The following is a 27,719-nucleotide window of genomic DNA, read 5'->3' on the forward strand; positions in this document are numbered from 1 at the left end:
TTGAGTTGTGGGGCTATGAACTCCTTTTCTTCCCATACTAGATATAAAAAGTTGACATAAGAACTATATTTAATTTTTTTTTTTGTACAATGCATTAATTTGGACACAACAATTCATGATTCACTAAACTGTTTTTGGAAATGGCAATTTGTCTTTAAATCTTTCTTTGTTCTTTAATAATGAGAGAGTTATATATGAAAAAGTTATATGCACAAAATACATCTCTGATATTATTAAAACAATTTAATGTTCCATTCTGCAAATGCAAGACGCAAAATGTACCCCTTCATCATAATTACCCAATAATTTGCTTGTCATGTAATAACGTTTTGATATATTCTGCCTGGTAAGAGGTCAGCTAATAAATGAGCACTATTCGTGCCCATAGAAATTCCAATATATTGTTGGAACATCTGATCGCGAGATAATGGGTTTATCATTTTTCTGTACAGCTGCTTCTTGAGATGGATCTCCCAAAGGAGGACTTTCCAATGAACCAGCTCAAAAGCAGTGATTCGGAATCGACCGATGAAAAAGAGTCTGAAAATGATCCACGAAAGGCAGTAAGTGAATATATTATAATTTTCCCAAATATTTTAAAGGAAGAAGCGTTGTATATGTCACATACTCATACAATGTTGCGTGTAAAGAATCCCTTAGCAGCGCAACTATTCCTTCAACCAAATTGTCCTACATTCAAGATTTGAAATTATAATGATTTATTTTTCGAGCATTTTCGCTTTTCTTCTATAGCGTTTCAATCGTCTTAACTTGAACAAAAATCAGATTTATTTCATAGATTTATCTTTCCAGGAAACTTATTTTAAATGATGAAAATGTTTGTTTCGGCCAGCAAGTATCTATATCTTTTCTCTCTTAACCGGAACAAATGGTAGGAAGGTATATAAGTTTGTTAACATCTCTTTCAAAGGAAATGAAAATGGAAGATACACCAACCATGTATTATTTTCAACAGAAACACTATAAAGAAAAACAGTTGATAAAGAGCTTTTAAACCCCCCATAAAGTTTATTTGTCAAAAAAACTTTCAGTTCAGAATAAGTATGCTTAACATCCTGTGGTATTTTCCTGGCGAATTTTAAGAGATCTGTGAAACTATTATTACTGATAGATTTAGCTGACTAAGTTTGCAGCTCAGTGGATACAGGAGCATAATTCTGAGATACAAATCTCAAGTTCGAATCCAGCAGATAATTCTGTTTACATAAATATTACAATGAATTATTATCCAAAATTATAGTGTTTTGTCTTCTACAAAGTTGTATATGAAAGGCAAAGATAATGAACAGTGATCAATATCATAACTCCTACAAGAAATACAAAGTAGAGAGTTGGGAAAACATGGACCCCTGAAATAAAAGAATGTACGAAAAAAGTCTCAGGAAAAAAAGTCACGGATAAAAAGTCACAGGAAAATAAGTCACAGGAAAAACATCACAGGAAAAAAAGTCACAATATACATTTTGTATAAAAATCACATAGAAATAGAAAAAAAGGTCACAATATATATTTTGTATAAAAAAGTCACAATATATATTATATGTATTGGGAAAAATTCATAGTATATATTTTGATAGAAAAGGGTCACATATACAAAGAGGGAGAAAGTCACAGTATATATATTTTGAAAGAAAAATACATGTATAGATAGAAAAAAGTCAATTATATAAGGAGAAATGTTTTACTTAAATTTGATTCAAAGTTATAAGATTCCATGTTTTTTTTTAATCATTTGCAACAGAGTTTATATATTTTAATGTTAAAACAAACAAATAACCCAATAAAAAGTAATTAACATTTAAGTATTTACAACAGTTGTTGATATGGACTGTTGTCATTAAGGTATACGGACAGAAAGTCACAGAACAAAACGACACAGGACAAAGAGTCACAAAATCCGTAGGACAAAAATTCACAGGACAAAAAGTCACAGGACAAAACGTCACTGGACAAAAAGTCACAAAAAGCTCACTAAAGCTGTTGTTCAGACACCAGACATTTCTTACAGTGGACAGGGGATAAAAGGGAATACATGTCATCATTCTTATTGGTGTTTGTTTTGCCACTTTTAGCACTTTCAGTTCATTATTAGATGTTTATTATTAGATAATATGAAAGGAAAAACCATTAACTTGTTTATATAGCAATTATTATATGACCGTTCACTTACTTCTTGTTTTGACAATAATCTGGAGTGAAAGGAAGCCAACCACAATTCTACCATCAACTTTTGCTTTGACAATCATTAATATATAGTATACTAATCCAAATGATCATCAAGCTTATTTTTATTTAATCTCTTTTTAAAAATCAAAATAATATTTTACAATAAATATAATAAAAGGAATAACAATTTTATGATTATCAAAATCTCATAGAAAATATAAATTTTGCACATATGTTTTCTTTAAACTTTACAAAAAGAAGAGATATGTTTTAAAATATATATAAAAAATCAATACTTTTTAATTTTCTTATAAACTGTGACTTTTTGTTCTGTGACATTTTGTCCTGTTACTTTTCGTCCTGCGACATTTTGTCCTGCTTTCATAAAATTTCTTATTGTGGCTTTTTGTCCATGGTCATTTTGTCCGTGACTTTTTGTCTGTGACGTTTTGTCCTGTGACTTTCTGTCCTACATTCTATATTAATTAGTGGCTTCACAAGGCACCTTTCCCATTTTCTAGACTGTATATCCTGCATAAGTAGACAAAATGACATCAATTTACAATCTTTGAAGCCATACATAGGATGAAGGAAAAAATATGTTAGTGGTCATGCGCACTCTTTATACATATTGTGACCTTTTTTCCTACCCAGATTGTGACTTTATTTCTGGTGACGTTTTTTCCGGTGACTTTTTTTCTGTTTACCAAATAGAAACATCATATCATTAGAAATTAAACAGCTCGAACGTTTTAATGAGGTGTAGTAAATCCAGATTTTTTATGCTACATTTAATAATAAGTATTAGGAGCTGTGTTCTAATATTTTTTACAGTGAAAAAATAATACAAATAGATCTGTCTGTTTTAGTGGTGTTTGTGTAGACGTCGAGAATTAGTTCAAAAATTTATTATTTATTATTTATTATTTTGTATGTTTTAAGAATTAAAAAAAATGTAAATTTTATATTATGCTAAAAGAAAGATTTTTGCTTTCTCATTTCAATCGAACATCGTTTATATGTACACCTGTTGGGTCATTGTTGCACGTATTCTTAAAACAACACACGAGGGAGAAAACCCTGTGTGTGTATATGTTCAACGCGTCGAATACAGGATGTCAAAATTGTAATGTCTCTACTCCAGGGCATGCAATCTACTTATCAGCTCACAATTACCTATACACAACAAATTTTACCAGTAATTAAACTAGGGTGTTTGTTTTTTATTCCTTCGTCAAGTGCTGGTTTCCTCGCTTACAACTTACTAATTCCTTTTATTACGGTACATATGAATGTCAGTATTATCAAAATTACTCTCTAATTGCATGTTAAATCAAAATTTAATATACGTTGTAGAGTAAGGCCACATATATACGACAGAGGTGGCGTATACCCCAAAACTGCGTTTTACTTGTTATCTACTTTTTAGTATTATATTACCTCCCTTAAAATATGCATTGCGTTTTTTCCCCTCTCTCTCTTATGTTCAAAGCCCCAAAAATGTAATTAAAATTTGAGAAGTTGGATCCAATTGATATTTTATTTCAATTAGATTGATGCTTATTTGTATTGATTACCAAGCGGTGTTCGTGTGGCTAGTCTAATGTTGTCTTAGCAGATTCTCGGGTAGAGCGTGCGCTGATCGAGATTTGGGGCGATGAAGCAGAAAGGAAGTGTTATGTAACAGAAGTACACATACCCGAAACGTTCTCTACACTATGAAACCTGTTAAGTTAGGACGTCTTCACAATGTCTAAAAGAAAATGTACGCATGCTATTGTAAAGGCAAAAATGTACTGTGTTTATATAGCTATAGGGACACCTTTCTAATACTCTCTTTCGAATTGGGGAAAAATGGTTTTGAGAGAATATTAATTAGAACATATCCTCACACCACTTGTCCCTTCTAATCTAACATTTTGTATCTACATCTTTCGTATGCTGCGGGTCACGTTTATGGAGACGTAACTTGGGTAGATTTTTGTCAAATGGTTAAAATTGTCCTCACTTTGCACGTTTTATCTCCCACCTTTCAAATTTTATATCGAGTTTAATGATGCTAGACTTTCCTTTTTCTACTTTAATATTTGCGTGATACATGTTTTTTGATATTTGTACAAATACATGTAGAGACTTATATTCCTGAAAAATAATTTATGAAACCACCAATCTGTGTTTGATATTAACAAGGAAAATCAGTTTTCGTGAAGTTACTTTTGCTGTTTCACGGGTAAAACGTGTACCAATCGATGTCTGGGGCGTTGAAGCAGACAGGGCGTGTTATATAACATATATACACATGCCCATGATCATTTCTTCACAGTCCTTTCATCTCTCTCTCTCTCTCTCTCTCTCTCTCTCTCTTTTTCTCTCTCTCTCTCTCAAATTTTATAAATGCAAAGTGAAGATAACGAACAGTGATCAATTTCATAACTCCTACAAGCAATACAAAATAGATAGTTTGCTGATGCAAGGTTTTCCTTTCCCTTCTTTGAGATCAATTTATGTTATTCATGTTTTGTTTTGTTTTTAAATATTTGTACAAATACATTGTATAGAATTAAATTCCTGAAAAACAATTGATGAAACCACAAATATGTGATTGATACTGACAGGGATAATCAGTTTTCGTGAAGTTGCCTTTGTCGTGTTACGGATAAAGCGTATATATATGCACCTGTATATGGTAATCTTCCGACATTGGTATATGGTAGTCTACCCTTATATTGAATGTATGGTTCAATAAAGTTAACATGAGAAGGTTTTGTAAAATGAGTTTTACGAGCGGTGCATGCACATGTATATGACAATTGATTTATTTATAGTATTGCTGAACAAACGATCTGTTTTCAGTTTATGATCAGTATATTTTTTTTTGGCGTTAACGGGAGATAACTCGCGTTTGTTGATGGCATTAATCATTTACAGGTAAAACCGCGGCGAGGACAGCGGAACCCCGGGGGGAGTGCGGAATATACAGGGTTACATGAGATATACCGCGGTAGCTCTATCCCGCAGGGGAGCACGGAAAATATGAGATCCGCGCTGGCCGTACTGTGTCATCACACACCACCTAATTATAGGGAGGTGTTGACAGGGTGCAGGTAATCGTTTCAATTAGACAGTTTGGCTTGTTTTCTTTATAATTGACGCCTTGTTAAAATTGTCCGACACAGACCTTTCCTAAACAAAATTATCGTCCGGATTAACGGTACAATTTTCAACGCATAATAACGTTTTCTAGTAAAATGTGATCGTCCGGATCCGGAACGCGAATTTCCAGATTAATGATGCAAAATAATGTATAAAAAAGCCGTTCCTAGAAAAATCGTCCGGAAGGTGAAGCGTCCGGATTAATGGCGACCGGATTGCCGAGGCTCCACTGTATAGTTCATTTTCATACACTTTTTTTTTATAATAACCAGATACAATTACCTATTATATATACACATTTTTGAAAGAAATTGATATGATTATACAGTATAGTACACCAAATATGTTTGAATAGCAACTTGATACCCAATACCAATGTATTCGAAAGATTTCAACTCAAGGGGCCTATGTATCTCTTATACATATACATATAAAGATTGTCGTACCACAGAAAATATACTATTAGTTATAATGTACAACTATAATAATATACAATATATGTTTAGGTTCATGAAAGTACATAATCAGGCATAAAATGCAAAACATATTTTAAAATTATGATATATAGGTCCGAATAAAATCTGTTAGAGTTCTTAATAAACTTCTGAACTGCTCTAAAAATATAAAAATTTACATCATTTGAAGAATATTAATTTCCCCATAATAAAAGGTGGGTATTGACAATAACAATATCATTTAGCTGAAGCAGTTCATTGAAAAAACAATTTCTTGCTTGAGTTCTCGCTTGAGTGTATCTTTTGAATGCAAAGAAAAAATGATGGGCATCTTCAATATGACCACATATACAATTTGGAGAGGCAATGGTGTTTTTACGATAAAGATCATTATCAAAAATGCAAGAATGCAAGAATGTCTTAATTTGGTATTAATAATATTAACATATTGCTGGCCATAATGAATAGTATAAAGGTGGTTTTGAGGATGTTATTTTAATGTGTTTTTTCAATTTATCAATTGAAGTTATATCCTTTTTATCTGTACTCAGCAAGTTCCGTTTCCTAACTGTGTCGGGAATAAATTACTTTTTTATATAATTTATATAAACATATTTGTTAATTCAGCTATTTGTCTTCTATCAGAAAGGGGTTCTCACCCCCCCCCCCCCCACTTTTTTCAACTGGTGGGAATCAAAACCTGCACATCCATCCCAGACTACAGAAGAATATTCTATTACAGGTCTAATAAAAGTTGTATACATTGTTGATAAGGTGTTTTTTCTTACAGTAAATTTTAACTTTTTTAGGGAACCAAGTTTTGTATACGCTTTATTAACAATGTTTTCAATATATACAGACCAGCTTGAATCATTAGAAAAGGTGAGACCAAGGTGTTTGTGAATAGTAACATATTCAAGCTGACATTGATGAAACACTAGTTCCGGGGGGTCTACGGATTTTCTCATGTCTAGTCTATTAGTAAGTTAAATATAAGAAAACAAATTATACACTATAATGGGGTTCAATGTGAAACTAGTAAAAATCCCTAACCCCATCCATTTTAACAAACTACTCGTGTTTTTAAGAAAAAAAACGGTTATTAGAAGATATTGTAAACGATCCGTCAAAAAAGATTGCTGAAATTCAAAGAGTCATTGTGATACCCTTTGTGAATTAATAAATATAATAGAGAAGTACGTAATTTAAATTTTAGCTTGTACTTTGTTGTAGTTGTAATTATTGACCTTTGGGCACTTAAAATCAGAATATAAATTCATCATACGTCATGATATTTGATGCTTGATATAAGAGTTCTCCTACATAAAAATCCACCGACAAAAATTGGAATACAATTCATATTTGTTTAAACAAAAGTATCCTCAACTCTCCAAATTACACCCCGATCCCTTTAATACACTGCACGGTATGGAGGAGAGAGAATGAGCAGGAACATAAACATCATGAATTGCACCCGGTGCATTGAGAAGAAACATTCAGCCAGCAGAGATAAACTACTGACCTTTTTATAACTTAAAATATTCAAGCATTCCCAAATTACCTCTTTGATTGATTGATTGTATCTTGCTTAACGTCTCGCTCGAGAATTTTTCACTCATATGGAGACGTGAGCAGTGAGGATTCTTTAGCGTGCCACACCTACTGTGACACGGGTCATCCGTTTTTAAGGTCACCTCAGAGGATCCGTGACATTCACACCTAATGCTGAGCGTTTGGCGATTTAACTGTCATTATCTGTTTTAACGACTTAGGTTTGTCTGTTTTAACGACTTAGATCTGTCGCGGCCAAGATTCGAACCCCGTTCTTCCGCATGCGGGCCGAACGCCCTAATCTCTCTGCCACCGCGGCTTCTATGAGCCATTTGTGTATGTGCTCTTGCAGTTGACTCTTATGTAATCACAATGATTGCATTGATATACATGTGTAGTTAATGTTCATACATTTGCTTTTATAATAACCAGATACAATTACCTATTATATATACACATTTTTGAAAGACATTGATATGATTATACAGTATACTACACCAAATATGTTTGAATAGCAACTTGATTCCGAATATCAATATATTCGAAAGATTTCAACTCAAGCGGCATATGCATCTCCAGGTCCAACTGAGCTATCTTGCTTTTAAAGATATGTATACCTTTTATAAGTTTTAAGAGTCTTACTTGTGGTCTCTCATTGATCCAAAAACTCGTTATTGAATGACATAGAATGCGTGCATTCACTAACTGTGAATACTTACAGTTCGGTGTGCACTAGATATATATATATATATATATGTGTGTGTGTGTGTGTGTGTATCTGTGTGAGGGGTGGGGTAATTAGTCCTATGAAGATACTTTTCTTTCTATATTGTATGACTGTACATTAATGAGAATCAAGCCAGGGGATACTTTTCTCAAAATAAGGGGGGCTACCTTATTCGACACCCCCCCCCCCCCAGTATAAAGCAGAAATGGACGACTCTGTGAAATATATATATAGAAAAGAAAAAGACTATTTTCTTCCTGATCCCAATGATATAAAAAAAGGGAGGTTGAGACCGCTAAAATTATATTCGTAGATTCTTTAAAAACGTTTATTATTTCATATGCATACATATAATTTCCTCCCTTACATGAAGAAAAAAATAATATGTAAATATCAGATTTCATTGCTCCAAACTATCGTTAGAATACATATAAGTGTCAGTCATAGCCCATACACATCTGCCACAAAATGTTCGATTAGTAAATAAGGAAGTTGATGAGAGTCATTCCCGTTAACTAACAATTGATAAGTGATGTACTTAATCAGACTTTGTGTAAGATATGCTCACACGCTCTTCATCATGTTTGAACGTGTTACTGAATCTACAGAATTCCATAATTTGTCTGAAATTTCGTCTTGGGATCTACAAGTGGTTGGTCCATGGTAACTGATCAAACTAACAACCGATTAAGATAACATGGAATCATTGGGCTTCATATGAGTTTAATATTAACAATTTTGAGTGGATTCCCATTTCACAAACTCCAGATCATTATGAAATACAAAAATATCTGCATGGTGTTTAAATATACAGAGGTAACATCAAACGAAATTGCAAAGCGCTGGAAATCCCTTGACATTTCACGTACAAATTCAAAACATTCCACAGCATTCCAATATTCGTCACTTGATTCACAAATTTCAGAGCGTCCGCTTACAACAAATCATATGACACCATCATTCTGTTCAACATTATAGATGCAGTGAATGAACCTGTTCTACTCCACAGACACAGCACTTACTGAAGAGTGACCCTGTAACAATGGAAAAAAGAATAAAATTAACTCTGGAAGGAAAATAAAGTTATAGGAGTTATGAGAATGATCACCGTTCGTTACCATTACCTTTCATTAAACACAATACGCATATTTCGAACGGATTCCTTTTATTACATTTTCAAAAGAATATATTGATATACGCTAAAATACAAATGGTTTAATAGAAGTATTGCTTAAAGTTAGCCCCATTGGTAGACTGAGAATCCCAGTTCTTCTTGGTAGTCTGGTAATCCCATTTTTGTACCTAGGTATCAGATGATTCAAATATATTTAGGTTTTGAGCTGTGTGATCTTGATTAATAGATATGAATAAGAAGAAAATGTTCGACAAAAATTCCATCAACATTTCCTAGTAACACAATTCATTTTGTGATTTTATAATCTTTTTTCAAATATACCCTTTCACAAAATCTCGAGAGAAGGCAGATATATAAACAGATTCATAAAAATATGAATGACCGTTTCTCTTTCACAAAATGAACACAATTCATTATCTACAAGTTTAAAGACCGCGGGAATAAGCACCACCTTCAAATGTACCTGGGTCTGTGAACCCTTGTCAATCACTCACGAGGATTTAAGCTTCAGATTTGCTCCTAGAAATTGATGGACATTTAGTAACTAGTCCTCGTGTACACCTTATCTACCTTCTCTGGCAATCGAGGCGTCTGTGCAATATTTTAATGCTTATCGCGTATATCATGTCGATAGGGAAACGGTTTTGGATTTTTCATGTAGAGATAGTAACCCAATACTAGCAGTAAATTTTGCATACAATTACATCAATTATAATATATTATGATTGAATATGCTTAGGAATATATATGATTGATAGTTGTGGATTGTCAGAATATAATTTACACGGACATCGATTTTATGCTAAACAGAACGTACCGACTCTAGTTGGAAATGTCACGTAATTATGTATAATTAATGTTTATGACGAAAAATTGATTATGAGTAAATACGTCATGGAAATCTTGTTTGAATACTCAGTTGAAAATGTGTAAACGTGATTTCTCCTTTTAACATGGCGACAAAAGAACATTAATTGTCAACTTATCCGAAGAGGAAGAGGAATTAGCCGTTATAAGGGTTCTTTTTTGCGTGTAATGGTTGGTATTGGGATCAAGACGAAGAACGAATTCATCGTCTGGACTAGTTATCGAAGGAATTGTCGAAAAAAACACACGAATGTTTTGCCTGTTTGTATAGACCATGCGTTATGGACGAGTCCCACATACAACCATGACGGCCGGAGAATTTTGTGTGCCGTTCATAAAAAAAACTAATTCAAACTGAAGAAAACTTTGCAAGCCGTTTATGTTGAGTCATCGTGAGGCGTGGGACGATGATCGGTACATAGCCAGAAAATCTGTCGCAGAGCACAATCACTCCCATCGGAAACTGTGTTGGGTATCCGACTATGGCAGTCAAATGGATACAAGAAAACTTATACAGTGACTACGATGGTAATAAATAATATTCTGCCTTATTAATCAATGGCTAATGTCCTTGTTTATACAGAATAAATTTATCGAATTTTAAACACGTTTGATTCATTAGGTTTAATTATCAACATTTCGATTAACCTGCACGAGAAAAATTACTACTCTAAAATTATCAATGTTACAAAACGTATAGGTATTGCAGGTAACACAAATAACATCCTTTTTATTATATATGTATAAACAAGCTAGCAGGTTCCCTCGGGACTTCACACGTGCTTAAAGTTAGATCCGCCCGGACTTAACCTACACGTACTTGAGAAAAACTAACCGGTTGGAAACCTCGGCTTTTAAGTTTGTGAAGTAAAGAGTTTGTAGCTATATAACACATACGTATACGGTATTGAAAATAAATGATTTTCTTTCTTTTGTGCATAATGATGTACATGTATTGTTATGATGACATGTTCAGCATTTTTCTGAAACATTTTCACAAAAATAAGTTTCCCATTTCTCACTTTTGAGTTGTGGGGCTATGAACTCCTTTTCTTCCCATACTTGATATAAAAAGTTGACATAAGAACTATATTTAATTTTTTTTTGTACAATGCATTAATTTGGACACAACAATTCATGATTCACTAAACTGTTTTTGGAAATGGCAATTTGTCTTTAAATCTTTCTTTGTTCTTTAATAATAAGAGAGTTATATATGAAAAAGTTATATGCACAAAATACATCTCTGATATTATTAAAACAATTTAATGTTCCATTCTGCAAATGCAAGACGCAAAATGTACCCCTTCATCATAATTACCCAATAATTTGCTTGTCATGTAATAACGTTTTGATATATTCTGCCTGGTAAGAGGTCAGCTAATAAATGAGCACTATTCGTGCCCATAGAAATTCCAATATATTGTTGGAACATCTGATCGCGAGATAATGGGTTTATCATTTTTCTGTACAGCTGCTTCTTGAGATGGATCTCCCAAAGGAGGACTTTCCAATGAACCAGCTCAAAAGCAGTGATTCGGAATCGACCGATGAAGAAGAGTCTGAAAATGATCCACGAAAGGCAGTAAGTGAATATATTATAATTTTCCCAAATATTTTAAAGGAAGAAACGTTGTGTATGTCACATACTCATACAATGTTGCGTGTAAAGAATCCCTTAGCAGCGCAACTATTCCTTCAACCAAATTGTCCTACATTCAAGATTTGAAATTATAATGATTTATTTTTCGAGCATTTTCGCTTTTCTTCTATAGCGTTTCAATCGTCTTAACTTGAACAAAAATCAGATTTATTTCATAGATTTATCTTTCCAGGAAACTTATCTTAAATGATGAAAATGTTTGTTTCGGCCAGCAAGTATCTATATCTTTTCTCTCTTAACCGGAACAAATGGTAGGAAGGTATATAAGTTTGTTAACATCTCTTTCAAAGGAAATGAAAATGGAAGATACACCAACCATGTATTATTTTCAACAGAAACACTATAAAGAAAAACAGTTGATAAAGAGCTTTTAAACCCCCCATAAAGTTTATTTGTCAAAAAAACTTTCAGTTCAGAATAAGTATGCTTAACATCCTGTGGTATTTTCCTGGCGAATTTTAAGAGATCTGTGAAACTATTATTACTGATAGATTTAGCTGACTAAGTTTGCAGCTCAGTGGATACAGGAGCATAATTCTGAGATACAAATCTCAAGTTCGAATCCAGCAGATAATTCTGTTTACATAAATATTACAATGAATTATTATCCAAAATTATAGTGTTTTGTCTTCTACAAAGTTGTATATGAAAGGCAAAGACAATGAACAGTGATCAATATCATAACTCCTACAAGAAATACAAAGTAGAGAGTTGGGAAAACATGGACCCCTGAAATAAAAGAATGTACGAAAAAAGTCTCAGGAAAAAAAGTCACGGATAAAAAGTCACAGGAAAATAAGTCACAGGAAAAACATCACAGGAAAAAAAGTCACAATATACATTTTGTATAAAAATCACATAGAAATAGAAAAAAAGGTCACAATATATATTTTGTATAAAAAAGTCACAATATATATTATATGTATTGGGAAAAATTCATAGTATATATTTTGATAGAAAAGGGTCATATATACAAAGAGGGAGAAAGTCACAGTATATATATTTTGAAAGAAAAATACATGTATAGATAGAAAAAAGTCAATTATATAAGGAGAAAATTTTACTTAAATTTGATTCAAAGTTATAAGATTCCATGTTTTTTAAATCATTTGCAACAGAGTTTATATATTATAATGTTAAAACAAACAAATAACCCAATAAAAAGTAATTAATATTTAAGTATTTACAACAGTTGTTGATATGGACTGTTGTCATTAAGGTATACGGACAGAAAGTCACAGAACAAAACGACACAGGACAAAGAGTCACAAAATCCGTAGGACAAAAATTCACAGGACAAAAAGTCACAGGACAAAACGTCACTGGACAAAAAGTCACAAAAAGCTCACTAAAGCTGTTGTTCAGACACCAGACATTTCTTACAGTGGACAGGGGATAAAAGGGAATACATGTCATCATTCTTATTGGTGTTTGTTTTGCCACTTTTAGCACTTTCAGTTCATTATTAGATGTTTATTATTAGATAATATGAAAGGAAAAACCATTAACTTGTTTATATAGCAATTATTATATGACCGTTCACTTACTTCTTGTTTTGACAATAATCTGGAGTGAAAGGAAGCCAACCACAATTCTACCATCAACTTTTGCTTTGACAATCATTAATATATAGTATACTAATCCAAATGATCATCAAGCTTATTTTTATTTAATCTCTTTTTAAAAATCAAAATAATATTTTACAATAAATATAATAAAAGGAATAACAATTTTATGATTATCAAAATCTCATAGAAAATATAAATTTTGCACATATGTTTTCTTTAAACTTTACAAAAAGAAGAGATATGTTTTAAAATATATATAAAAAATCAATACTTTTTAATTTTCTTATAAACTGTGACTTTTTGTTCTGTGACATTTTGTCCTGTTACTTTTCGTCCTGCGACATTTTGTCCTGCTTTCATAAAATTTCTTATTGTGGCTTTTTGTCCATGGTCATTTTGTCCGTGACTTTTTGTCTGTGACGTTTTGTCCTGTGACTTTCTGTCCTACATTCTATATTAATTAGTGGCTTCACAAGGCACCTTTCCCATTTTCTAGACTGTATATCCTGCATACGTAGACAAAATGACATCAATTTACAATCTTTGAAGCCATACATAGGATGAAGGAAAAAATATGTTAGTGGTCATGCGCACTCTTTATACATATTGTGACCTTTTTTCCTACCCAGATTGTGACTTTATTTCTGGTGACGTTTTTTCCGGTGACTTTTTTTCTGTTTACCAAATAGAAACATCATATCATTAGAAATTAAACAGCTCGAACGTTTTAATGAGGTGTAGTAAATCCAGATTTTTTATGCTACATTTAATAATAAGTATTAGGAGCTGTGTTCTAATATTTTTTACAGTGAAAAAATAATACAAATAGATCTGTCTGTTTTAGTGGTGTTTGTGTAGACGTCGAGAATTAATTCAAAAATTTATTATTTATTATTTATTATTTTGTATGTTTTAAGAATTAAAAAAAATGTAAATTTTATATTATGCTAAAAGAAAGATTTTTGCTTTCTCATTTCAATCGAACATCGTTTATATGTACACCTGTTGGGTCATTGTTGCACGTATTCTTAAAACAACACACGAGGGAGAAAACCCTGTGTGTGTATATGTTCAACGCGTCGAATACAGGATGTCAAAATTGTAATGTCTCTACTCCAGGGCATGCAATCTACTTATCAGCTCACAATTACCTATACACAACAAATTTTACCAGTAATTAAACTAGGGTGTTTGTTTTTTATTCCTTCGTCAAGTGCTGGTTTCCTCGCTTACAACTTACTAATTCCTTTTATTACGGTACATATGAATGTCAGTATTATCAAAATTACTCTCTAATTGCATGTTAAATCAAAATTTAATATACGTTGTAGAGTAAGGCCACATATATACGACAGAGGTGGCGTATACCCCAAAACTGCGTTTTACTTGTTATCTACTTTTTAGTATTATATTACCTCCCTTAAAATATGCATTGCGTTTTTTCCCCTCTCTCTCTTATGTTCAAAGCCCCAAAAATGTAATTAAAATTTGAGAAGTTGGATCCAATTGATATTTTATTTTAATTAGATTGATGCTTATTTGTATTGATTACCAAGCGGTGTTCGTGTGGCTAGTCTAATGTTGTCTTAGCAGATTCTCGGGTAGAGCGTGCGCTGATCGAGATTTGGGGCGATGAAGCAGAAAGGAAGTGTTATGTAACAGAAGTACACATACCCGAAACGTTCTCTACACTATGAAACCTGTTAAGTTAGGACGTCTTCACAATGTCTAAAAGAAAATGTACGCATGCTATTGTAAAGGCAAAAATGTACTGTGTTTATATAGCTATAGGGACACCTTTCTAATACTCTCTTTCGAATTGGGGAAAAATGGTTTTGAGAGAATATTAATTAGAACATATCCTCACACCACTTGTCCCTTCTAATCTAACATTTTGTATCTACATCTTTCGTATGCTGCGGGTCACGTTTATGGAGACGTAACTTGGGTAGATTTTTGTCAAATGGTTAAAATTGTCCTCACTTTGCACGTTTTATCTCCCACCTTTCAAATTTTATATCGAGTTTAATGATGCTAGACTTTCCTTTTTCTACTTTAATATTTGCGTGATACATGTTTTTTGATATTTGTACAAATACATGTAGAGACTTATATTCCTGAAAAATAATTTATGAAACCACCAATCTGTGTTTGATATTAACAAGGAAAATCAGTTTTCGTGAAGTTACTTTTGCTGTTTCACGGGTAAAGCGTGTACCAATCGATGTCTGGGGCGTTGAAGCAGACAGGGCGTGTTATATAACATATATACACATGCCCATGATCATTTCTTCACAGTCCTTTCATCTCTCTCTCTCTCTCTCTCTCTCTCTCTCTCTCTTTCTCTCTCTCTCTCTCTTTTTCTCTCTCTCTCTCCAATTTTATAAATGCAAAGTGAAGATAACGAACAGTGATCAATTTCATAACTCCTACAAGCAATACAAAATAGATAGTTTGCTGATGCAAGGTTTTCCTTTCCCTTCTTTGAGATCAATTTATGTTATTCATGTTTTGTTTTGTTTTTAAATATTTGTACAAATACATTGTATAGAATTAAATTCCTGAAAAACAATTGATGAAACCACAAATATGTGATTGATACTGACAGGGATAATCAGTTTTCGTGAAGTTGCCTTTGTCGTGTTACGGATAAAGCGTATATATATGCACCTGTATATGGTAATCTTCCGACATTGGTATATGGTAGTCTACCCTTATATTGAATGTATGGTTCAATAAAGTTAACATGAGAAGGTTTTGTAAAATGAGTTTTACGAGCGGTCCATGCACATGTATATGGCAATTGATTTATTTATAGTATTGCTGAACAAACGATCTGTTTTCAGTTGATGATCAGTATATTTTTTTTTGCGTTAACGGGAGATAACTCGCGTTTGTTGATGGCATTAATCATTTACAGGTAAAACCGCGGCGAGGACAGCGGAACCCCGGGGGGAGTGCGGAATATACAGGGTTACATGAGATATACCGCGGTAGCTCTATCCCGCAGGGGAGCACGGAAAATATGAGATCCGCGCTGGCCGTACTGTGTCATCACACACCACCTAATTATAGGGAGGTGTTGACAGGGTGCAGGTAATCGCTTCAATTAGACAGTTTGGCTTGTTTTCTTTATAATTGACGCCTTGTTAAAATTGTCCGACACAGACCTTTCCTAAACAAAATTATCGTCCGGATTAACGGTACAATTTTCAACGCATAATAACGTTTTGTAGTAAAATGTGATCGTCCGGATCCGGAACGCGAATTTCCAGATTAATGATGCAAAATAATGTATAAAAAAGCCGTTCCTAGAAAAATCGTCCGGAAGGTGAAGAGTCCGGATTAATGGCGACCGGATTGCCGAGGCTCCACTGTATAGTTCATTTTCATACACTTTTTTTTATAATAACCAGATACAATTACCTATTATATATACACATTTTTGAAAGAAATTGATATGATTATACAGTATAGTACACCAAATATGTTTGAATAGCAACTTGATACCCAATACCAATGTATTCGAAAGATTTCAACTCAAGGGGCCTATGTATCTCCTATACATGTACATATAAAGATTGTCGTACCACAGATAATATACTATTAGTTATAATGTACAACTATAATAATATACAATATATGTTTAGGTTCATGAAAGTACATAATCAGGCATAAAATGCAAAACATATTTTAAAATTATGATATATAGGTCCGAATAAAATCTGTTAGAGTTCTTAATAAACTTCTGAACTGCTCTAAAAATATAAAAATTTACATCATTTGAAGAATATTAATTTCCCCATAATAAAAGGTGGGTATTGACAATAACAATATCATTTAGCTGAAGCAGTTCATTGAAAAAACAATTTCTTGCTTGAGTTCTCGCTTGAGTGTATCTTTTGAATGCAAAGAAAAAATGATGGGCATCTTCAATATGACCACATATACAATTTGGAGAGGCAATGGTGTTTTTACGATAAAGATCATTATCAAAAATGCAAGAATGCAAGAATGTCTTAATTTGGTATTAATAATATTAACATATTGCTGGCCATAATGAATAGTATAAAGGTGGTTTTGAGGATGTTATTTTAATGTGTTTTTTCAATTTATCAATTGAAGTTATATCCTTTTTATCTGTACTCAGCAAGTTCCGTTTCCTAACTGTGTCGGGAATAAATTACTTTTTTATATAATTTATATAAACATATTTGTTAATTCAGCTATTTGTCTTCTATCAGAAAGGGGTTCTCACTCCCCCCCCCCCCCCCCCCCCACTTTTTTCAACTGGTGGGAATCAAAACCTGCACATCCATCCCAGACTACAGAAGAATATTCTATTACAGGTCTAATAAAAGTTGTATACATTGTTGATAAGGTGTTTTTTCTTACAGTAAATTTTAACTTTTTTAGGGAACCAAGTTTTGTATACGCTTTATTAACAATGTTTTCAATATATACAGACCAGCTTGAATCATTAGAAAAGGTGAGACCAAGGTGTTTGTGAATAGTAACATATTCAATCTGACATTGATGAAACACTAGTTCCGGGGGGTCTACGGATTTTCTCATGTCTAGTCTATTAGTAAGTTAAATATAAGAAAACAAATTATACACTATAATGGGGTTCAATGTGAAACTAGTAAAAATCCCTAACCCCATCCATTTTAACAAACTACTCGTGTTTTTAAGAAAAAAAAACGGTTATTAGAAGATATTGTAAACGATCCGTCAAAAAAGATTGCTGAAATTCAAAGAGTCATTGTGATACCCTTTGTGAATTAATAAATATAATAGAGAAGTACGTAATTTAAATTTTAGCTTGTACTTTGTTGTAGTTGTAATTATTGACCTTTGGGCACTTAAAATCAGAATATAAATTCATCATACGTCATGATATTTGATGCTTGATATAAGAGTTCTCCTACATAAAAATCCACCGACAAAAATTGGAATACAATTCATATTTGTTTAAACAAAAGTATCCTCAACTCTCCAAATTACACCCCGATCCCTTTAATACACTGCACGGTATGGAGGAGAGAGAATGAGCAGGAACATAAACATCATGAATTGCACCCGGTGCATTGAGAAGAAACATTCAGCCAGCAGAGATAAACTACTGACCTTTTTATAACTTAAAATATTCAAGCATTCCCAAATTACCTCTTTGATTGATTGATTGTATCTTGCTTAACGTCTCGCTCGAGAATTTTTCACTCATATGGAGACGTGAGCAGTGAGGATTCTTTAGCGTGCCACACCTACTGTGACACGGGTCATCCGTTTTTAAGGTCACCTCAGAGGATCCGTGACATTCACACCTAATGCTGAGCGTTTGGCGATTTAACTGTCATTATCTGTTTTAACGACTTAGGTTTGTCTGTTTTAACGACTTAGATCTGTCGCGGCCAAGATTCGAACCCCGTTCTTCCGCATGCGGGCCGAACGCCCTAATCTCTCTGCCACCGCGGCTTCTATGAGCCATTTGTGTATGTGCTCTTGCAGTTGACTCTTATGTAATCACAATGATTGCATTGATATACATGTGTAGTTAATGTTCATACATTTGCTTTTATAATAACCAGATACAATTACCTATTATATATACACATTTTTGAAAGACATTGATATGATTATACAGTATACTACACCAAATATGTTTGAATAGCAACTTGATTCCGAATATCAATATATTCGAAAGATTTCAACTCAAGCGGCATATGCATCTCCAGGTCCAACTGAGCTATCTTGCTTTTAAAGATATGTATACCTTTTATAAGTTTTAAGAGTCTTACTTGTGGTCTCTCATTGATCCAAAAACTCGTTATTGAATGACATAGAATGCGTGCATTCACTAACTGTGAATACTTACAGTTCGGTGTGCACTAGATATATATATATATATGTGTGTGTGTGTGTGTGTGTGTGTGTGTGTGTGTGTGTGTGTATCTGTGTGAGGGGTGGGGTAATTAGTCCTATGAAGATACTTTTCTTTCTATATTGTATGACTGTACATTAATGAGAATCAAGCCAGGGGATACTTTTCTCAAAATAAGGGGGGCTACCTTATTCGACACCCCCCCCCCAGTATAAAGCAGAAATGGACGACTCTGTGAAATATATATATAGAAAAGAAAAATACTATTTTCTTCCTGATCCCAATGATATAAAAAAAGGGAGGTTGAGACCGCTAAAATTATATTCGTAGATTCTTTAAAAACGTTTATTATTTCATATGCATACATATAATTTCCTCCCTTACATGAAGAAAAAAATAATATGTAAATATCAGATTTCATTGCTCCAAACTATCGTTAGAATACATATAAGTGTCAGTCATAGCCCATACACATCTGCCACAAAATGTTCGATTAGTAAATAAGGAAGTTGATGAGAGTCATTCCCGTTAACTAACAATTGATAAGTGATGTACTTAATCAGACTTTGTGTAAGATATGCTCACACGCTCTTCATCATGTTTGAACGTGTTACTGAATCTACAGAATTCCATAATTTGTCTGAAATTTCGTCTTGGGATCTACAAGTGGTTGGTCCATGGTAACTGATCAAACTAACAACCGATTAAGATAACATGGAATCATTGGGCTTCATATGAGTTTAATATTAACAATTTTGAGTGGATTCCCATTTCACAAACTCCAGATCATTATGAAATACAAAAATATCTGCATGGTGTTTAAATATACAGAGGTAACATCAAACGAAATTGCAAAGCGCTGGAAATCCCTTGACATTTCACGTACAAATTCAAAACATTCCACAGCATTCCAATATTCGTCACTTGATTCACAAATTTCAGAGCGTCCGCTTACAACAAATCATATGACACCATCATTCTGTTCAACATTATAGATGCAGTGAATGAACCTGTTCTACTCCACAGACACAGCACTTACTGAAGAGTGACCCTGTAACAATGGAAAAAAGAATAAAATTAACTCTGGAAGGAAAATAAAGTTATAGGAGTTATGAGAATGATCACCGTTCGTTACCATTACCTTTCATTAAACACAATACGCATATTTCGAACGGATTCCTTTTATTACATTTTCAAAAGAATATATTGATATACGCTAAAATACAAATGGTTTAATAGAAGTATTGCTTAAAGTTAGCCCCATTGGTAGACTGAGAATCCCAGTTCTTCTTGGTAGTCTGGTAATCCCATTTTTGTACCTAGGTATCAGATGATTCAAATATATTTAGGTTTTGAGCTGTGTGATCTTGATTAATAGATATGAATAAGAAGAAAATGTTCGACAAAAATTCCATCAACATTTCCTAGTAACACAATTCATTTTGTGATTTTATAATCTTTTTTCAAATATACCCTTTCACAAAATCTCGAGAGAAGGCAGATATATAAACAGATTCATAAAAATATGAATGACCGTTTCTCTTTCACAAAATGAACACAATTCATTATCTACAAGTTTAAAGACCGCGGGAATAAGCACCACCTTCAAATGTACCTGGGTCTGTGAACCCTTGTCAATCACTCACGAGGATTTAAGCTTCAGATTTGCTCCTAGAAATTGATGGACATTTAGTAACTAGTCCTCGTGTACACCTTATCTACCTTCTCTGGCAATCGAGGCGTCTGTGCAATATTTTAATGCTTATCGCGTATATCATGTCGATAGGGAAACGGTTTTGGATTTTTCATGTAGAGATAGTAACCCAATACTAGCAGTAAATTTTGCATACAATTACATCAATTATAATATATTATGATTGAATATGCTTAGGAATATATATGATTGATAGTTGTGGATTGTCAGAATATAATTTACACGGACATCGATTTTATGCTAAACAGAACGTACCGACTCTAGTTGGAAATGTCACGTAATTATGTATAATTAATGTTTATGACGAAAAATTGATTATGAGTAAATACGTCATGGAAATCTTGTTTGAATACTCAGTTGAAAATGTGTAAACGTGATTTCTCCTTTTAACATGGCGACAAAAGAACATTAATTGTCAACTTATCCGAAGAGGAAGAGGAATTAGCCGTTATAAGGGTTCTTTTTTGCGTGTAATGGTTGGTATTGGGATCAAGACGAAGAACGAATTCATCGTCTGGACTAGTTATCGAAGGAATTGTCGAAAAAAACACACGAATGTTTTGCCTGTTTGTATAGACCATGCGTTATGGACGAGTCCCACATACAACCATGACGGCCGGAGAATTTTGTGTGCCGTTCATAAAAAAAACTAATTCAAACTGAAGAAAACTTTGCAAGCCGTTTATGTTGAGTCATCGTGAGGCGTGGGACGATGATCGGTACATAGCCAGAAAATCTGTCGCAGAGCACAATCACTCCCATCGGAAACTGTGTTGGGTATCCGACTATGGCAGTCAAATGGATACAAGAAAACTTATACAGTGACTACGATGGTAATAAATAATATTCTGCCTTATTAATCAATGGCTAATGTCCTTGTTTATACAGAATAAATTTATCGAATTTTAAACACGTTTGATTCATTAGGTTTAATTATCAACATTTCGATTAACCTGCACGAGAAAAATTACTACTCTAAAATTATCAATGTTACAAAACGTATAGGTATTGCAGGTAACACAAATAACATCCTTTTTATTATATATGTATAAACAAGCTAGCAGGTTCCCTCGGGACTTCACACGTGCTTAAAGTTAGATCCGCCCGGACTTAACCTACACGTACTTGAGAAAAACTAACCGGTTGGAAACCTCGGCTTTTAAGTTTGTGAAGTAAAGAGTTTGTAGCTATATAACACATACGTATACGGTATTGAAAATAAATGATTTTCTTTCTTTTGTGCATAATGATGTACATGTATTGTTATGATGACATGTTCAGCATTTTTCTGAAACATTTTCACAAAAATAAGTTTCCCATTTCTCACTTTTGAGTTGTGGGGCTATGAACTCCTTTTCTTCCCATACTTGATATAAAAAGTTGACATAAGAACTATATTTAATTTTTTTTTTTGTACAATGCATTAATTTGGACACAACAATTCATGATTCACTAAACTGTTTTTGGAAATGGCAATTTGTCTTTAAATCTTTCTTTGTTCTTTAATAATAAGAGAGTTATATATGAAAAAGTTATATGCACAAAATACATCTCTGATATTATTAAAACAATTTAATGTTCCATTCTGCAAATGCAAGACGCAAAATGTACCCCTTCATCATAATTACCCAATAATTTGCTTGTCATGTAATAACGTTTTGATATATTCTGCCTGGTAAGAGGTCAGCTAATAAATGAGCACTATTCGTGCCCATAGAAATTCCAATATATTGTTGGAACATCTGATCGCGAGATAATGGGTTTATCATTTTTCTGTACAGCTGCTTCTTGAGATGGATCTCCCAAAGGAGGACTTTCCAATGAACCAGCTCAAAAGCAGTGATTCGGAATCGACCGATGAAGAAGAGTCTGAAAATGATCCACGAAAGGCAGTAAGTGAATATATTATAATTTTCCCAAATATTTTAAAGGAAGAAACGTTGTGTATGTCACATACTCATACAATGTTACGTGTAAAGAATCCCTTAGCAGCGCAACTATTCCTTCAACCAAATTGTCCTACATTCAAGATTTGAAATTATAATGATTTATTTTTCGAGCATTTTCGCTTTTCTTCTATAGCGTTTCAATCGTCTTTATATATTCCTGCATCCAACGATTTGCCATATACTGAACTTGTTTCCAGCGCCTTCTACAGTAGTTATCGGTCTTCACAAAGATGCCTTGTGGTAAGATTGGTCTATTTTTCATCAGAAGTAGGTAGTTTGGCGTCAAAGCTTCCAAGTCTCCTGGCTGATCTGAACATTTCGTGATGGGGCGTCCATTTAGAATTGATTCAATCTCACACATGAGAGTATGAAGCTCTTCGCCATCCAAAACTTGCTCTCTCGGGACACTATTCATCACTTTTCTAATAAATCTGATGACTCGTTCCCACACACACTATCATGATGAGATCCAGCGGTTGGATTAAACTGCCAGTCAATATTTCTTTGAGGCATATAATCCTGTATCTAAGATAAGTTCCAGCCATTGATAGCTCTAGCAAGCTCAAGCTCAGCTCCCACAAAATTGGTCCCATTATCTGATCGCATTTGATGACTTGACATCAGCGTGCAATAAAATGACGCATTGCATTATTGTACGAATCAGTGGTCAATGATGCTGCAACTTCAATGTGCACAGCACGACAAGCTAAACATGTAAATATAACTCCATAGCGCTTGACATGACTTTGCTTTTGCATTACTTCGAATGGTCCAAAGTAATCTACACCAACTCTTGTAAATGGAGGTTCATTGGGAATCAAACGATCTTCTGGTAAACTAGCCATCTTCTGTTCTCCTACCTTTGAGCCTAGACGACGACATGCAGTGTACTTAGATATAAGCTTCCGAATGACTGAAGGTGCATGAATAAGCCAATACCTCTCTCTTAGAGATGCCAGTGTATGATTTCCGCCACTGTGTTTAAGGTCGGGATGAACCTGTCTAAGAATCAAAGATGAAACATGATGATTACTTGACAGTATTATCGGCAATCTCTACCCAGAGTTATCGTTCCCGCTACGCTCCACTAATACCTCTGTCAACGTCTAAAAAGTTATATCAAAACATACGAAAACTAACTTAGCATATCGAACTGTAATGATAATATCTGAGCAAATCAAACACTTCTCTGATTTCTTTAAAATCAGAAGATGGTAAATATGAGACACCTGAGCGAATTAGAAGGTTTAAATAACTATTCATTCATTCAATAATGCTAGTATATTCATGGAATTCGTTGTTTTTGTGAACCTACTTAAAGATTTAAAGCATAAAACTTCAACTTATAAAATTATTATCCATGATGCTATAGGTATAGGTAAGTTTTGCCAAGAATCTTGACATTTAGACGTTGACAGAGGTGTTGTAGCACAGCGTAATGCGCCCTCTGGTGAGATATTGTATTATCGGATGTTTTCTTTCTGTTGACATACTGGCTCTGTGAAGTCGTCCACCGACATGCAAAAGTCCATCGTTTTTATCCAAAAAAAATGAGTCAAGTTTTCGTATACAACTCCTCCGTTTCACATATGAATGTTTATCCGCAAGTGTAATTAGTTCATCAGCAAATGTTTGATGTTGAACATAAGACAAAATAGCAGTTTCCGCTTCTGTCAAGTCTTGAAATGAAATATGTCCCATGTTGTAATGTGTAGAAGGGACTTTGACGTCGGATGATTCATCATCACCACTCTTGTAACTCCTTTGTTGGAGACGATGTAAAAGTTCTTTGCGTATCTTCAGAATCCATGCGACACTTTCCCTTAGGTTGTACCAAGACGAATGATAATTGACAAGTTTGTTAACACTCTCCATGACATCATTTGGTTTTTGTATATTGGCTACTGCAACTCTGACACATGCCTTAACTTCTGGATCAACATCCGTCGTTCATTCTAGTATTTCTGGTGGTGTTTTTGGCCATTGTTCAGCTGGAGCCCATAAAAAGTCAGGAGTCTTGATCCAGTAGTCATGCTGTATGATCTCATCCGCAGAGAGTCATCTTGGTGCATAATCTGCTGGGTTGAGTTTGGTATTAATGTAGTGCCATTCACATAGTCTTGATACCTCATGAATCACAGCGAGTCTATTTGCTACGAATGTTTGAAATCTAGACGTTTCATTTCCTATATAACGCAACACGGTCGTGCTATCTGTCCAGAAGATACTTTCGCCTATAGGAAAATCTAATTCTGCTTTCAACATTTTGTCTGTGCGCACGGCAACTGTTGCTGCTTTCAGTTCTAGCCTTGGAATGGTAGTTTGCTTTAATGGAGTCAAACGAGACTTGCCCATGATAAAAGAACAATTAATTTCTTTGTGTTTTCTAAACGCAGGTTTGAAACAAACCTATTTCCAATTTCATTTGCATCCGTGAAAAGATGTAACTGAACAGAACATAACGTTACAAATCCAACGTGTTGTTTTTTTTTTTTACACCTTTCTATCGTGAAATTATATATAGACACCATCATTCTGTTCAACATTATAGATGCAGTGAATGAACATTTTCTACTCCACAGACACAGAACTTACTGAAAAGTGGCCCTGTAAAAACGGAAAAAGAATAAAATGAACTCTGGAAGGAAAATAAAGTTATAGGAGTTATGAGAATGATCACCGTTCGTTAACATTACCTTTCATTAAACACAATACGTATATTTTGAACGGTTTCCTTTTATTACATTTTCAAAATAATACATTGATATACGCTAAAATACGAATGGTTTAATAAAAGTATTACTTAATGTTACCCTCATTGGTAGACTGAGAATCCCAGTTATCCTTGGTAGTCTGATCATCCCATTTCTGTACCTAGGTATCAGATGATTCAAATATATTTAGGTTTTGAGCTGTGTGATCTTGATTAATGGATATAAATAAGAAGAAAATGTTCGACACAAATTCTATCAACATTTCCAAGCAACACAATTCATTTTGTGATTTTATAATCTTTTTTCAAATATACCCTTTCACAATATCTCTCGAGAAGGCAGATATATAAACACAGCAATAAAAATATGAATGACCATTTCTCTTTCACTTTTGCAAAATGAACACAATTCATTATCTACAAGTTAAAAGACCGAGCAAATAAGCACCACCTTCAAATGTACCTGGGTCTGTGAACCCTTGTCAATCACGAGAAATTAAGCTTCAGATTTGCTCCTAGAAATTGATGGACATTTAGTAACTAGTCCTCGTGTACACCTTATCTACCTTCTTTGGTAATCGAGGCGTCTGTGCAATATTTTGATGTTTACCGCGTATATCAGCTCGATAGGGAAACAGTTTTGGATTTTTCATGCAGAGATAGTAACCTAATATTAGTAGTAATTTTTGCATACAATTACATCAATTATAATATATTATGATTGAATATGCTTAGGAATATATACGTTTGATAATGATGGAGTATAAGAATATAATTTACACGGACATCGATTTTATGCTAAATAGAACTGTCGTTGGAAACGTCACGTAATTATGTATAATTAATGTTTATGACGAAAAAATGATTAATAGTAAATACGTCATTGATATCTTGTTAATGCTCAGTTAAAAATGTGTAAACGTCATTTTTCCTCGTAACATGGCGACAAAAGAATATTAACTGTCAACTTAATGGAAGAGCCGTTATAAGGGTTCTTTCTTGCGTGTAATGGTTGATATTGGGATCAAGACGAAGAACGAATTCATCGTCTGGACTAGTTATCGAAGGAATTGTCAAAAAAAAACCCGAATGTTTTGACTGTTTGTATAGGCAATGCGTTATGGAAGAGTCACACATACAACCATGAAGGCCGGAGAATTCTGGTGTGCCGTTCAAAAAAACTAATTCAAACTAAAGAAAACTTTGCAAGCCGTTTATGTTGAGTTATCGTGAGGCGTGGGGCAATGATTGGTACATAGTCAGAAAATCTGTCGCAGAGCACAGTCACTCCCATAGGAAACTGTGTTGGGTATCCGACTATGGCAGTCAAATGGATACAAGAAAGATTATAGAGTGACTATGATGGTAATAAATACTATTCTGCCTAATTGTTCAATGGCTAACGTCCTCGTTTATACAGAATATATTTATCGAATTTTGAACATGTTTGATTGATAAGATTTAATTATTAACAATTCGATTAACCTACACGAGAAAAATTACTACTCTAAAATTATCAATGTTACAAAAACGTATAGGTGTTGCAGGTAACACAAATAACATCCTTTTTTAATCCGGACGGTATAAACAAGCTAGCAGAGTTCCCTCTGGACTTCACACGTGCTTAAAGTTAGATTCGCCCTGCACTTAACTTCCATGTACCTGAGAAATACTAACCGGTTGGAAACCTCGGTTTTTAAGTTTGTGAAGGAAAGAGTTTGTAGCTATATAACACATAAGTATACGGTATTGAAAATAAATGATTTTCTTTCTTTTGTGCAGAATGATGTACATGAATTCTTATGATGACTTGTTCAGCATTTTTCTGAAACAGTTTCACAGAGATTAGTTTCCCATTTCTCTCTTTTGAGTTGTGGGGCTATGAACTCCTTTTCTTCCCATACTTGATATAAAAAGTTGACATTAGAACTATATTTAATTTTTTTTTGTACAGTGCATTGATTTGGACACAACAATTTATGATTTACTAAACTCTTTTTGGAAATGGCAATTGTCTTTATATCTTTCTGGGTTCTTTAAAAATAAGACCGTGATAGATCAAAAAGTTATTTGCACAAAATACATCTCTGATATCATTGAAACAATTTAATGTTCCATTCTGCAAATGCGAGAGGAAAAATGTACCATATTCA

The 27,719-nt window shown here is 33.7% G+C and overlaps 1 protein-coding gene across 1 annotated transcript in view; it reads left to right on the forward strand.

Annotated features, from left to right (window-relative positions):
• LOC125654139 (transcriptional regulator ATRX homolog) overlaps positions 1-27,719 on the forward strand; it is a 90,300-nt gene that overhangs the window by 12,177 nt on the left and 50,404 nt on the right. The window contains exons 2-4 of the mRNA XM_056143775.1: positions 453-563; positions 11,550-11,660; positions 22,686-22,796. Of these exons, the coding sequence (XP_055999750.1) occupies positions 465-563; positions 11,550-11,660; positions 22,686-22,796 (321 nt within the window). The 5' untranslated portion in view covers positions 453-464. The remainder of the gene's footprint in view (positions 1-452; positions 564-11,549; positions 11,661-22,685; positions 22,797-27,719) is intronic.

Source organism: Ostrea edulis, chromosome 7, assembly GCF_947568905.1.
Source record: "Ostrea edulis chromosome 7, xbOstEdul1.1, whole genome shotgun sequence".
Lineage (NCBI taxonomy): Eukaryota > Metazoa > Mollusca > Bivalvia > Ostreida > Ostreidae > Ostrea > Ostrea edulis.